Here is a 16,000-nt window from a genome sequence, read left to right as displayed (position 1 = left end):
ACGTCCGTAATTGACGGACGTATTTCGGCCGGAAGACCCGGACCGAACACACTGCAGGGGGCCGGGCTCCTAGCATCATAGTTATGTACAATGCTAGGAGTCCCTGCCTCTCTGCAGGACGACTGTCCCGTACTGAAAACATGATTACAGTACGGGACAGTTGTCCTGCAGCGAGGCAGGGACTCCTAGCATCGTACATAAGTATGATGCTAGGAGCCCGGCTCCCTGCACTGTGTTCGGTCCGGTACTTGCGGCCGAATTACGTCCGTCAATTACGGACGTAATTAGTGTGTGTGCACATACCCTTAGTGTCCATAGACTGCAAGGACGCAAGCAGTGTCTTAAGGTCCTTTTAGACGGCCCAATACTGGCTGTGAACAGGAGCGTTGATCGACGATACTCCACGTCGATGGTGCTCGTTATCTCCATTCACAAGGAGCAATCGTAGGTATGTATGGGGGAGGAACAATCGATACTACAATCATTTGCATCATGTCAACAGCACATCGCCCTGTTTACACAGGGCGATGTACTGCCGACTAGCGACCATTTTTGTGGTTCGCATAAGAGATCCGATAAGCCAATGAATGAGCTTTCAACCGATCACTGGCCTGTGAAAAAGGGCCTTTAGGCCGTGTTCCCGCAGGACTAATACGCTTTGTAAAAACCACGCAGGAAGCTGCAGTACATTCTGTCCGAAAAATGCACCACATTTTGGTGCGGTTTTTCGAACGGAATATCTGCTGCGGAAGAAAGTCATTCATACTTACCCCCTTCCTCCTCTGACGTCCACTCTGGCCTCCCTGGATGACGTTGGAGGCTATGTGACGCTGCAGCATGTGATTGGCTGCAGCGTCACATGGGATACAACATCATCCCAGGGGGCCGTTCTGCAGGAAGAAGAAGGGCGTTCTGGGTGGGTGAATGATTATTTATTCCCTCCCCGTAGTTGCGATTTTTGCGGCATAATCGCTGTGAATACGCTGCGCAAGACTTTGCTTTCTGTTGCAGGTTTTACATCCCCATTGAATTCAATGGGGAAAACCCGCAACGGACAATCAAAAAAAAAATGCAGCATAAATTGACATGCTGCCGTATTAAATTCCGCACCGCAGGTCAATTTACTAACATTTACTCTGCAGGTTTTTTTCTGCAGTGTGGGCATGAGATTTTCTAAATCTCATCCACTTTGCTGCTACTGTAAATGCTGCAAAATTTCTGCACAGAATTCCATTGCGGAAAATCCACAGCGTTTACGTTACGTGGGAACCCAGCCTTAGGCCTTATTCACACGAACGTGTTAAACGTCCGTGTGACGGACGTTGAAACAACGGCTGTCACACGGACCTATATAATTCAATATGGCCGTTCACACTGCCGTCACTTCAACGGACCGTGTGAAGGGTCCGTGAGAAAATAGGATATGTCCTATTTTTTTTTTCACGCATCCCTCCATAGACTCTAGTTTATGGGGGATGAGTGATATCGCGTCGAGCAGAGCACAGATGCATCACGGGCGTGAAAAACGCCCGTTTTTCACGTCCGAGCTGCGCATCACCCGTCAGAATTCTCATTCTAAGGCTAGATTCAAAGGTACTAGTGTTGGGACCCAATCAGGAAGCCTTCTCTATTACCTCTATGCCCTAGTAAGGCATATGAAAGGGATTGTCTGAAGCAGACAAGCCCCTTAAAGAAGCGCTTTCTAACGTGCAGTATCATGTGTTAGCACTGTATTAATAATATATTGACTGTCAAATTCTTATATGGACACTAGAGTGATTTCTGCCTGGTGTGGCAAAGGACTGTGTCTGACCACTCGTTTAGTGCATTACAGATGGATTGGTACCTTGATAGCGTCTGAGCTTGTGCTGTTCTAGCAAAGATTTCATTCGTTTTATTAGTTCCTCCCGGGATTTTTCAAGTTGGATCCGTTCTTCTTTTACAATATTTAACTGTTCCAGAACTGTTTCACCTAAAAAAATAAAACAGAAAAAAAAGTCTGTTCATTGACGTTCCAACAGTGATAAATGTCAGCATCTGACTTCTTAGAACTATAGTTAAAGAATCTATTTAAATATCTAATGGAACCTTGAAAAGAGTAACGCTATTCTTGCAAACTATGCGCTCTCTAGATATGCATAAGGTTATAAAATGATTTCAAATATAACAGCAATTAAAGTTAATATCTGATTCTGAAGACTATTTAATTTTTTGTAGGTACAAAATTCTGTGCCAATTACGGTAATTTTTATGTATCTTTTATAGGGGTTGGTACACAAGTTTTCTGATGCAACGCTCTAAATCCATAGCTACCATTCACACAGCCATAGAGCCTGCAGTCTCTACTAGGGGGAGTTGACTTCATACGAATTTAACAGTTCAATGGGAGCTGTATAAATCCATCTTCTATAAGCTTCCCCTAGTGGTGGCTGCAAGTACTTAAACACCTATAAAGATATACGTAGTATGCAACTAAAGGCCATTGATTTCACTGCTCAACATGTAATACTTAATTTCCCCTGTGATGGCGCTGTAGAAAAATTTAACACTTGCAATCAGTTTCTCCAGCAAATTACATCTTATAACTGTAGAGGGATTTGCAGATTGTACAAAGAAGAAGGATCAGTCCACACGTAGCATAAACACTGCGGATTTTCTGCAACAGATTTAGTTGCTGAAAATCCGCAGCATAATACAGTAGCAGCAAAGTGGATGAGATATGAACAAATCTCATCCACACGCTGCATAAATGCTGAGCGGAAAAAATGCTCAGAAATTGACCTGCAGTTTTTTAACCTGCAGCATGTCAATTGGATGTGCGTAAATGCTGCTTATTTGTTGAGGGATTTCATTGAATTTAATGGGGAGGTAAAACCTGCAACAAATAGATGTTAAGTTTTTTTGCGGCAGAATCGCTGCGATTCCGTCGCAAAAAAGGCAACTCAGAAAAGAATGTAATCTTACATTTACCTAGAAGTCTGTGTTTCTCTGTCCAGCCCAGCCTCCTGGGATGACGTTTCATCCCGTGTGACTGCTGCAGCCAATCACAGGCTGCAGCAGTCACATGGGATGAAAAATCATTCCAGGGCTGTAGAGCGGCAGGTTGTCAGAGGGATGCGTCGCCATGGTAAGCTCCCTCTCTCTTTTTTTTTTTTCTGTGCAATTTTCCACAGTGGACATTCCGGCCGGAAAACTGCACCACAATTTGGTGCGGTTTTTTGCCCGGAAATTCCTGCGACGCGCAGGGCGGTCATGCTGTGTGCTTTTACGCAGCATATCTGCCCTGTGTGAACATACCCTTAATGTTTATTCGTTATATGCACATTTTATTGCATATGCAGATGATGCTGACTGGTCTTTAAAAAGTTTTCAAATCCTAAATCTGCTTGTAACGAAAAAAATAAAATAATTCTGTATTCTGCTATATGGCTTTCACAATCAAATCTTCTACATCATCAGTACTTACTGTGTGAAGGCATCTGTAATTTTGGAGATTTAATAGTGGGGAAATCTAGTAGAAGTGGTGGGGATGGTGGAGGCTGGTAGTGAGTTGGCTCTGCTAGATGTTTAAAAGAAGTATCACCAAACTGTAAAAACATATGATCAGATGTGGAACATGTACAGAGTACAGATGATATACAAGTATATTGTAATAGATGCAAAGTGGAACCACACAACAAAAGTGTTAGAATTTAGATTTTTGCAATGCTCAGTTTTGGCCCTATACTTGTGCCCCATGCACAAGACCACACAGATCCTGACTACGGGGGTAATGAACATCTTTATAAAGTTTTGTGTGTGTGTGTGTGTGTGTGTATGTGTATGTATATATATATATATATATATATGTGTGTTGCAGGTTCTTTATGCACAGCCAAACGACTGGACCAATCTGCATCAAATTTGGCATATAAGTAAGGCCGGATTCACACGAGCGTGTGCGTTTTGCGCGCCATCATTATGACACTCTGTTTGTATGTTTGTAAACAGAAAAGCACGTGGTGCTTTTCTGTTTACATTCATAGTTTTTACTGCTGTTGTACGAATAACGCGCGTCACACGGAAGTGCTTCTGTGTGCTGCGTGTGATTTTCACGCACCCATTGACTTCAATGGGTGCGTGATTCGCGAAAAACGCACAAATATAGGACATGTCGTGAGTTTTATGCAGCGGACACACGCTGCGTGAAACTCAGACTCTCTGAACGGCCCCATTGATTAACATAGGTCCGTGCGAGGCACGTGAAAATCCCGTGTGTTGCACTGACGTATATCACGTCCGTCTGAATAAGCTCTAAATCACGCGCTTCCCAAGGTTTAGACCGGGTTTCAGCTCTCTAGGACCTACCATTCTGGACATATTCACAAAAGCAAATATGACACCACTGGCTTCCACATTAAGGACCTTCATATCACATCAGATGATCTGTATTACCCAATAGAAGCTCGCAGGTCCTTCATTCTTCGCCTCCCTCACATACACACAGTTTTAGCCCAGGTTTTCATAACCACCAAGCCATTTTTCTTTACTTGAACGTGTTACTCGCCGTAAATGAACTATTAGCTCCCTGCTTTAGAATTAGTTAAAAGCGGAGGAGAGAGGGAGCTCCTCCGCTCGCCAAGGACTCCCTGGGCACAGAGCTGTGCTCAGGGAAGCACTTGACGTCACCGTCCATATATGGACAGTGACGTCAGTGACTATTTTTTGAGAGGAATCCCCGATTCTGATGATCTGGCCAGGGATTCCGCTACTAGAGGGATTCCCAATGGCGTTATCTACAGGGTGGTGGTAGCACTATCTACAGGGGGGGTGGCGCTATCTTCAAGGAGGTGTGGCACTATCTACATCTACACTGTGGCACTATCTGCAGGGACACTGTAGCGCTATCTACATGGGCACTATCTACATGTGCACAGTGGCACTGTCTACAAGGGCACTGGAACTTTATATGTGGGCACTGGCACTATGGAGTTATCTATGTGGGTATTATATTGTATGGGGAAAGCTATAGGGGCATTGTTCTATATGGCGCAGCTGTGGGCATTATACTGTATGGTGGCAGGTAAGGGTGCATTATACTGTAAGGTGGCAGCTAAGGAGGCATTATACTGTATGGAGGCAGCTATTGGGTCATTAAACTGTATAAGGGCAGCTTTGGGGGACATTAAGCTGTATGGGGGCTGCTATGGGGCATTACACTGTATGGGGGCATTATACTGTGTGGGGCAGCTATGAGGGCATTATGCTGCATGGGGCAGCTATGGGGCATTATGCTGTATGGGGGAATTTGTTTGGCCATTATACTGCATGGAGCTATCTGTGTGGGCATTAAACTGCATGGGAGAATCTGTGTGGGCATTATACTGTATGGGTGCATCTATGGGGGCATTATACTCTATGACGTCAGCTAGAGGGCATTATACTGTGTGGGGGCAGCTGTTTGGTATTATACTCCGTGGGAGGCACTATGGGAGAATGATAATGTGTCGGCTGAACTGGTTGTGTATGGGCGGGATTGGGTGGGATTAGAGGCGTGGCTTAAAATAAAGAAATTGCCATGACACGCTACACGCGCCGCATCGGTTGTCCGTCTTTGGGATACTTGAAAGTTGGGAAGTATGAGGTTATCTAAAGTAGACAAAGGCTTTAAATTTACAATTTATCCTAACTGAATCTACCTTCATTACCTGATTGTTTTGACTCCTTGACTGTCTGTTTGCAGGATTTTCTTTTGCAATTTTTTCTTGTCTGTGAAAATAATGAAAGTCAGACACACATAGCATCAATGAGTGGACAGTGATTGTGGCACGTGTCCTGCGCAATGTGTTTGTTAGTTTTGTCTGAATATTAAGGGTATGTTCACACAGCCTATTTTCGGCCGTTGTTCAGGCCGTAAACGCCCGAAAAACGTCCAAAAAAATCGGAAGCAGAACGCCTCCAAACATCTGCCCATTGATTGTAGAGGAAAAAACGGCGTTCTGTTCCGATCGGCCGTTTTTTTATGCGGCCGTTTTGAAATACGGCCGTGTAAAAAAACAGCCGCGAAAAAGAAGTGCAGGTCACTTCTTGGGATGTTTTTGGAGCAGTTTTTCATAGACTATTGAAAACAGCTCCAAAAACGGCTGTAAAAAAACGCCGCGAAAATCGCGAGTGGCTTAAAAAACGTCTGAAATACCTAAGGGTATGTTCACACGCAGTGACCAGAAACGTCTGAAAATACGGAGCTGTTTTCAAGGGAAAACAGCTCCTGATTTTCAGAGTTTTTTAACAACTCGCGTTTTTTTACGGCCATATTTGAAGATGTTTATCAAAGGAGTCAATGAAAAACGCCTCCAAAAACGTCCTAAGAAGTGTCCTGCACTTATTTTGACGAGCCGTCATTTTACGTGCCGTATTTTGACAGCGACGCGCAAAATAAAGGCTCGTGGGAACAGAACATCGTAATTCCTATTGAAAGCAATGGGCAGATGTTTGTAGGCGTATTAGGAGCGTTTTTTCAGGCGTAATTCGAGGTGTAAAACGCCCGAATTACACCTGAAAACACTGCGTGTGAACATACCCTAACAGTGGTGACATTTTGTCTTTATACCGTTTGCGTTGAGTACGTTCAGTTTCTACACTCGGGAGAGAATCTGCAATTCCAGAATCACCAGTCAGGTTTCTTCCTGGCAATTTTTTGGTGTCCTCAGAACTGACCACTTCTGACTTTTTACTGGGGACACTGTAGACATTTCCTAGACAGAATAAATATATATATATATACAAAACAAATTAAGTTTACAGTATGTGGAAAACCACTTTAAGGTGTACCAGTAATACATGAAACTTTATAATATATGTCATTAGGAAAAGATGGCATCTTCTTCACCTTTTAGCAGCCTTTAGTTCCCCTTTCCCTCAAGTCTCCCTGTAAATAACTTCCTCAGTCCCACAATCTACAGTAAATAAAAGACAGGGAGCAGGGGGATGCAGCTGCAGTTTCTCTCTTTCTTTGTGTCTGTGATACTGCCTGCTGTGAGAGGGGAGGGAAGCAGAAGTGGGAGCATCTGATTGGCTCAGAGTACTGAGCACAGCATTGACATCACACCAGGAAGAGCCCGCCCACTCAGCAGGCATGGAGAGAGAAAATCTGGGTGGGTGAACAGGAATAAACTAAATTTCTATGGGTAACTTTACTCTTTTTAGCAGCTATACACATTTATACATTTGTTGGGCGCTTCCTTGAATATCTTAGATGTAGATGAAATACCGTTCCCCAGAGGTAATATATTGCTGTTCTCAATCTGAACTTGATATTGCAGTTGGCTTGTAACCGGCGCAACGTCCTGTCTCTTTCTATTCCATATGTAGCTTCTGCCTTCATTTTGAACTGCTGAGGACACGGTTGTTTTATTCTCATTGATGGGCTGAATTGTGGTCCTTTCCCCAGCGATGGCATCAACACGTGTTTCAGATTGCTCAGTGGCGGAGTACTCAGCCTGAAACTGATGCTGATCTGGTGTGATTGTGGATCCGTATAAACTTCCTTCATTATTGCCTCCAGGAAGTAGATATAATTCTGGTTCACGTGCCTGCAAAACATGGGGCACATTTTACATCATCCATATTGGTGTCATGTCAAACATGAAGAATCTTCTGCAATAGTAATTTAAAGTGCATATGTCACCCACTTAGAGGCTATGTACACTTTTGAAAGTGTTTATTTTTATTTTTTTTAATAAACATGTCAGTCAGTGTGATTGGTGCAACTTTCAAATTAGTTTTTGTTAAAAATTATTTTTCATTTTTGAGATACAGCTGCTTTATATCTTGTATACAGAGCAGCTGTATCTTTCGCTAGGACCTAAATCCGTCAGTCCCATGGACCTGATGGGTTCAGCGTCACCGGGTCCTGCGAGTCCCTGACACGCAGGATCCACCTGTAATCTATCACATCTAAATCAATTAAGATTGATGGATAACAGGTGGATCCTGCGTCTCAAAGACAGGCAGGACCCGCTTTCACTGAAACCGTCAGTCCCACGGACCTGACGGGTACAGGATTCAGCGAACTATACAGCTGCTCTGTATACAATACAAAGCAGCTGTATCTCAAAAAGTAAAAATAATTTTTAATAAAAACGAATTTGAAAGGTTCACCAATCATACTGACTATCATATTTATTGGAAAAGAAAAATCACTTTCAAAGATTTACATAACCTTTAATGCTGTCCTCTCTGAGGGCATCATGCAGTAGTGACAGGCACGCTGATTTAATTCACTTTTATTTGAATATGCTGTATTTTGGTTAAACTTTCAGTTTATTAGTTGCAGCGCGCTCGGATCGCTGTCCTTGGAGTCCAGCATATTCATGAGCTGTGCCGCCCGCCGTTGATTGACAGTTTTCTTTCTATGCAGAGTAAAAGGAAGAAAGCTGTCAATCAGCGGCAGTTAGACGGGGGAGCCCGCAGCTCGTGATACATCATTCTTCAAGTGCACTGTCATGTCCTAGGATACCACTTTAATTCTTTATGTTTATTGTGATTACAATTCTTATACAGGAACATAAAGCAATACCTTTGCGAAGTATAATATTTGTGGCCAAGGACAGTGAAATGTCTTAAATGGTGATAGATGGATCTACTTACATAGGGTGGAGCAAACGACTTTAGTTTAAATTCAAATTCTTGCCTTGACTTTACCTGTACATGAAAAACACAAAAACATTGTGAATGTGGATGTTTAGCAACCAATCAGAGCTCAGCTATTAGTTTTTAACCTGCACTGAACAGATGAAAGCTGCACTGTGATTGGTTGATATAGGTAAGGGACAGTTTTATTAAATTAGGTCCACCATATACATCAATTAAGTAAGAAGCTATTGTAAGATTCACTTTCTTTATAAAGTAAAACAATGCAAATCTCAGTGGCTCGTACAATTGATATGTAGAGTGAAGCCAATGTCCGTCTGACTTGCCGCATAGATGTGAATAGAGAACACAATGTGAGTAGTATACAGAGGAGTTGTGTCACCATTCATAGAGTTGCGAAACCACCTCTACGGGAAACTGTGCAAATATTTGGCCACAAAACAATGAAATAATGTTGCCAGGATCAAGGATTACTAGATGAGACCTGAAAATAAGGAACACTGTGTAATGCATAGATTTGCTTTAATTCTGTACACTGACATGAGAATTCATCTGTCAGGTATAGAGAGATTATTATTTATTACCTGCACAGAATGGACAATGCTAATTATTTTTAGATCAACTCAAGTGTTGTTATTTCTTCAGCATTTATAAAGACGAGCGCAGATTAAGATTGGGTTCACACGGCCGTAATATGACCACTATCGAGCCATTTTACGTCACCATAGAACCCCATGGAGGTTGTCTAAGAAAACTATAACCACACGCTTTGTCCTTACTCACCTCTTTACCTTTATTGATTATGTATACCAGTGTGGATACCCCTATCATTTTCTTTTATAGATTATGAGGGCTGTAACAATCCCATAATTTGTTACAGGGGTTATCTGGGATTTGTCATTTTATTATTACGGGCTGGAAATTAAATAAATAAACCAAAAAAGCAATACTTATCTATCCTTGCTTCCGGCGATCCAGCACTAAAGCTCCGGCGGTTACTCCTGGTGGTTGTCTACATGCACGTAGCATGTGACTGCTGTGGCTATTCAGAGGGCTCAGCGGCCATAAGTTTTATTTTGGGCAATATGGCAGAAATACAATTCGTCACCAGTGAGCCGCTGAATGGCTGCAGCGATCACATGCTCCTTGCATGTATACAACCACCGGGAGTGCCGCCGAAGCGACATCGCTGGAACGCCGGTAGGACAAGGGTAGGTAAGTATTGCTATATTTGGTTTATTTATTTCATTTCCAGCCCCTAATAAAACAATTTTAAATCCTGCATAACCCCTTTAAGAAAACCCTAGTCCATATGCCATTTTAGTGTCCCTTCTATGAGCCAGAGCAGAGTCGCTAAGAAGAGTGGCTCAATTTCTAATAGATCCAGCCCCCCCCTTTTATTACATGGTCAGCCAATCATTGGAATGGCTGGCAAGCAATACTAGATTTTTCCTGCAGAAGGTGCAACTTCCAGTTTCTTAAGCGAACCAGCTGAGTGCTAGGCCGGCTTAAGTATAAAAAGGAAGAGTGGCGAAAAAAACACACGGCGCCAATAATGGTACAGATCTCCAGGAGAGTTTGTGAATAAAACTTTGGGTTTCAGTTATACAGACGTTGTTATAGTTGGGGAAAATCCATAGAACCGCTGCAGCCAGGTACACAAAAAACGTAAAAATGTGAGAAAGTTGCCGCGGGGAAGGCTAGTAGAGGAAAAAACTTTTTTTGTAAAAAATTAAAAGAGTGGTAAACCTTAATGGCGTTGCTGGTGTAAGGTTTAGAAAGCAAAAGGAGATATATGGATACAAAAAGGCTTTAATGCAAGTGGCTACGCGTTTCAACACCGGACTAGCGTCATCATCAGGCTAAACATACAGAGTAGTAAAAACAAACCTCTTTAAATACAAGTGGTCTGAATTGAAACGCGTGGAACAGTGGGAAGATTAGGTGTTGCAACCGTAATACGGACTTGAAAAGCGTATAAGATTCTATTCACACTGTGTATAACTCTGACGAAAGCCTCCGATGAATAGGTATACAGTAGCATACATCAATCATTGACACCCATTATAAAACATAAGGGATGCCTCTGTTTTGAATAGTATAGTTGACTATGCTATTCAATACAGTTGGGAAAAAAAGGTATACAAATGCATACATACTACCCTAAAGTTTTGTCATACGTCAGTTCAATGGAACCCTATGGACAATATCAGTTGGGAGCATTTCCAAGCGCATATGTCCAATGTACCCTGCAAATGCAGAGTGAATATAGCCAAACAACAATGTAAATCCAGCCTAAAGTGGAGTTTACACGCTACATTTCTGCAACTTGTGATCCTATTATTATTATGATTGCAAAAATTGTCTTTACATACTGTCCTTTTTCAATAAGGTTGTTTACCTTTAAAACTTTGACTCACCAACCGCTGGACAGTTTAAGCCTCGCTCACAATCTGCACTAAAATTGACAAATGGTCCTAAAAATGCACAATTTTGGGGTTAATTTGCATAAATCAACCTTTTTTAAAACCTGTTGCGCAGCAAAATCTAAGACTGTTGGGAGGCATGAAGAGAAGTAATTCCTTTACAACATTTAATAATGGGAGGCGCTTCATTCCTATTCTGACACAGTTTTCGGCCGCTCTGCGGCCATGTGCTTTGCCTGAATGTGCCGCTGTGTTGAATAATTACTACAATGGATGATAAAATGCCCCCAATTATAGCTAGATAGATAATGTTACTAGAGAAGATGATTATTAGCTGATATTATTTGTATTATCATTCTTATAATATCTCAACTAAGTTAGAAAATCTGTGAAGTGCAGATCAAAAAACTTATATTATTATGTATATTTTTGGGCATCAGGATTTGGGGAGGACTAGAAGACAGTAAATTACCACAGCGAGACTGCTCCCAACGGATTTCAAGAACACAAACTTGTCTGTGACTGCATCTTCTCCAAGGAATTCAGCAAGGCTGTCTCTCAGCATCCGCAGCTTCATATCAGGCTGCACCCTGAAAAAGATTCAATAATCATAGAGGAAATACTCAATAAACACATTACCGTGCTCATCCATGTCATAACCCAGACCAAATGATCAGATTCTTTTCAATATGGCTACACACAGACCTAATACATAAGAAGCAAGGGGGGGGGGGGGGCGTGTTTTTGACCATTTAATTCTGATTCAGACATCATACAACAAAAACCACCACCAAAACCCAGATATGGCTTTGTTACACAGGGCCATTAATTTAATATAGACAGGTTGGACTTTTCACTGTTTGAAGGGCAAATAGACATCTTATGAGAGTCCTTTGCTAGGAACCGTACCCTGTTAAACAGAGCGGAGATCCGCCGCAAAAAGTGGGTCTTGCTATGGAGAACTTTTTCGAATTTGCTCCTTGTAATACCACATTTTTCCTGTAGTGGCCGCTGCAGCAGAAATGTACAGCCATCGGCAGCTGTTCGCCGGGAGTTTCAGCTGCTGAAATCACAGCGATCAGCTCACCGGTCCAAAGGCCCCCTCTGGCAAATAAGAATACACTGGTATCATAAGTTATAAATGGCTCATGGTAGGTGGGGTGTCCCATTGGAACCCAAGAGCTTCAAGTTACTGCTCTGTCTCTGAGATAAGTAGCCGGACAGCCAGTTATCCCAACCCCACTATTAAAATAACATGCATACCGGACCCAAGCCGTACAGTCAAGGTGATGGGGGAATCAGGGGCGATAGCTGGCGAGCTTTAAAATTTATATCTATGGGCAGTCTTATTGTTCAGTCAGCCATGCTGTATTCAGTTTTGTATGTATAACATATTTTGAAATGTATAATGTTATTTTTATGATGATACGCTTGTGTTTAGTGATTGTGTCCACCAGTCAACAGGGGCATTGGTGCGTGTGGATGGTTCCATAGTATATGACGACCTTTTTTGGTAACATAAACATTTCTTACCTTATTAATCCAAGTGAAATAAATCTCGAAATGACGTCAAGAGAAACTTTATTTAATTTCGTGTTCCATAGTTCATCTGGCACAAGATAAACATGAAGTTCTATCAGCTGAAATGACAGATAATCATATATTACATAATACTCTATAAATGACAAATCATACAGCTCTAATGCATTCCTAACTATCATCCCCATCATCAGAGTTACTCAATCTCCCATTTCAGAATGGTTTACGAACATTTCCCATAATCAATAGATTTTCTTGCTTGTACACAGGAACTAACATTGGATTTGAAAGAAAAATTTGTATATCAGGAACCTTCATATATCCTATCAGTTGGTAGGACATACACGCCACAACATTGAAATTGCAACACCAAGAAGGAGACGTTTTGGAATTGTGGAAATCACAGGATCGATAGACATATATGAAAATAATAAAAAAATGGAAACAAAATATTCCAAACATCTTGATTTATTCAGTATCAAGTATGAGTGCCACACGCAGAAATATACTTACTTACACGCCTAGTCATGCTATCAATGAGGTTATTAATGGTTGTCTGAGGAATGTTATGCCACGCTGAATGCACTTGGGCACTCAAATCATCAAGATTGGCTGCTGGCAGTTCCACATAGGATTGCTGACCAGTGACTTCCCAAATGTGCTCGATGGGAGACAAGTCCGGAGACACTGCAGGCCATGGTAGCACATTTAGGCCATGCAGGCTACTCATAAGGGCACGAGCAACATACAGCCTGGTGTTGTCTTGTTGAAAAGCAGCTTCTGGGACACTTTGGCGAAATGGCCGTACCGCTGATTCCACGACCAAACCAATGTAATGCCGAGCAGCTAGTGTACCTGAAATGAAGACTAGAGGGGTCCGGCTACCATACATTATAAAACCCCACACCATAATCACAGGAGTAGGACCGGTGTGACGTTCCCTTGTGAAGGCCTCTTCATGGCGTTGCCCACGAGGTCTCCAGACCAATCTCCGGCTATCCTTGCATCTGGGAAAAAAGCGGGACTCATCACTGAAGAGGATAGACCTCCATTCCAACCTCCATTACCATCTTGCTGTGCCCCATGATAGCCCTCAAGAGCGGTGGCGTGTGGGTAATGGAACACCTGTAGCTGGACGTCTGGCTCGTAGCCCAATGTCGTGCAAACGCCTTCTGATGTTTTGTGTGGACACCGGTTGCCACCCTAGGCTTGGGAGGTGACGTCCAATTTCACTTGCAGTACAAAATGGATCACTACGCGCTATTTTTCCAATCAGACGATCCGTCCGTGCAGAGGTTCGCCTCCGTGCACCTCTTGTTGTCATTCCCGTTGGTTGTTCTCCCAACCTCCGGGAAACGCAACAGTGCTGACATATCGGTCTAGGCGCGTAGTGATCTGCTGGAGTGATATACCAAGGTCTCTCAATTCAAGTATTCTGTCCTTCTCAGTTTGCCACATGTGGCAATAACTGGCACATTGATAAACAGGAGGCATCGCACAATCATCCCACACCACTAGATCCGTTTTTGATGTTTTATGTGGCAAAAAAACTTTGCTTTCAGTCAGGTTTTTATGCCCGTCCCACATGCCACAGATTGGAGCTAGGTGCTTGAAAATGTGATAATTTGCAGATCCTAGCGACACCTGCTACTTCCTCCAATTTGCATAACCTTACGGCCTGTTCTTCTTGGTGTTGCAATTTCAATGCTGAGGAGTGTACAAATATGGTGGCTATGGCTATGTTTCTTTATGCTACTGAATGGACATCAAACTACTGGATCTCCAGGTACTTGGCAAAAAAACCTGTAAAATCACCAGGGACTGGACAAGAAAGCAGCAGATCACCCGTGAATGGACTAGAAAGCAGCTGATCAGAGGGACTGGATAAGAAAGCAGTGGATATCAGGGGCTGGACAAGAAAGCAGTGGATCACCAGAGACTGGACAAGAAAGCAGTGGATCAGCAGGGACTAGACAAGAAGGCAGCGGATCACCAGGGACTGGATAAGAAAGCAGTGGATATCAGGGGCTGGACAAGAAAGCAGTGGATCACCAGAGACTGGACAAGAAAGCAGTGGATCACCAGGGACTAGACAAGAAGGCAGTGAATCACCAGGGACTGAACAAGAAAGCAGCGGATCACCATGGAGTGGACAAGAAAGCAGCAGATCCCCAGGGAGTGGCCAAGAAAGCAGTGGATCACCAACGACTGGACAATTGCCTGTTGGGTCAGCAATAAAAGCACACCTGACCACTAGGTCACCAGGGACACGATTCTAGCCTGCTGTTATTCTGAGGCTTTGCCACTGGGCCACCAGGAGTCTGATACTTAGATATGGGCCATCAGTGACTAGATTTCATACTGAGTTACCACAAAATGAATGCACCAGGAATTAAACCGTTTTCTACCAAGGATGGGTGCAATCCCATTGAATCCCAAGAGACTGGATAACTATATACCACTGGGTACAGATAATACCAACTGGTCACTAGGAACTGAGTCCAGAGTATGCAGTTGAGTCATCAAAAGTTAGCACAGTGTACTCAAGTCAGTAACCATGCACCAAGCATAGTATATACCAATGTGCCAGGGGAATTTGTGTGGTATCCCTCTATGATGTGGTGATAGCTTTAGGTGTTGAATAGTAAACTTATATTTTGCCAGCTTTGCCTTGGGCATTAAAATGATTTTTTTCTGCCACTATGTTAACTTCCGTTGCAAGATATTTTATACTATATTGTATTTAAATTGGGGAAAGAATTTAAAGAAAAATCTTAGCATATTCTATATTTCATCTATGCAGTAACGTGGTCCTAGAATAAATCTGTCATCAAATATCGCCAAACAGAGTAAAAATATCCACAGAACTTTTATGCAATGGCGCAAGATGAGGAAATGTATCTCCCCGTAGTGGTCACTTATAACACACATAAAGTTATGACTCCACTTGAACTTTCTCATATGCCATATTGGGTCTAGTTGAGATACAATATAAGGGTCCTCCAGTAGGACCCCCTTTATTAGCAAAACCCAAAGTCCACATTCAATTGATTTACCAGGATTCTTTTTATTGTAATCGGGGTCCAATGTTCTCAAACATCATATTATACCACCAACGGGCATTCCCATGTGGATCCATCATACATGACATAAATGTCATTCAAAAACACATAATATACAATTAAAATGGAAAAGCTATCTCACCCCCGCTGTTGATGGCCTCGTCTGATTCATTGGAGTTTGAACTTGATCGCTGTCCATGACGAATAAAAACCCAATGTCAACTTTTGCATTCTGACAGTAAATAACTAATAAGATCTATTTAGTCCTGGATCTGAGGCAAAAACAATTCCAATCACAGCAGACATTGCTGAGGGTTGTGTTCAGGTAACAGTGAGCCGGCG

The 16,000-nt window shown here is 42.5% G+C and overlaps 1 protein-coding gene across 1 annotated transcript in view; it reads right to left on the bottom strand.

Moving 5' to 3' along the window:
- The window catches only part of SPATA1 (spermatogenesis associated 1), a 22,797-nt gene extending 6,797 nt beyond the window's left edge, over nt 1-16,000 (bottom strand). Inside the window, exons 1-9 of the mRNA XM_075832932.1 lie at nt 15,801-16,000; nt 12,591-12,697; nt 11,530-11,647; nt 8,629-8,682; nt 7,250-7,571; nt 6,590-6,734; nt 5,688-5,748; nt 3,467-3,587; nt 1,847-1,972 (exon numbers count right to left, since the gene is read on the bottom strand). Of these exons, the coding sequence (XP_075689047.1) occupies nt 1,847-1,972; nt 3,467-3,587; nt 5,688-5,748; nt 6,590-6,734; nt 7,250-7,571; nt 8,629-8,682; nt 11,530-11,647; nt 12,591-12,697; nt 15,801-15,857 (1,111 nt within the window). The 5' untranslated portion in view covers nt 15,858-16,000. The remainder of the gene's footprint in view (nt 1-1,846; nt 1,973-3,466; nt 3,588-5,687; nt 5,749-6,589; nt 6,735-7,249; nt 7,572-8,628; nt 8,683-11,529; nt 11,648-12,590; nt 12,698-15,800) is intronic.

This window comes from Rhinoderma darwinii, chromosome 7, assembly GCF_050947455.1.
Source record: "Rhinoderma darwinii isolate aRhiDar2 chromosome 7, aRhiDar2.hap1, whole genome shotgun sequence".
Classification (NCBI taxonomy): domain Eukaryota; kingdom Metazoa; phylum Chordata; class Amphibia; order Anura; family Rhinodermatidae; genus Rhinoderma; species Rhinoderma darwinii.
The sequence above is the reverse complement of the archived record's forward strand: the minus strand, read 5'-3'. Positions and strand labels throughout refer to the sequence as shown.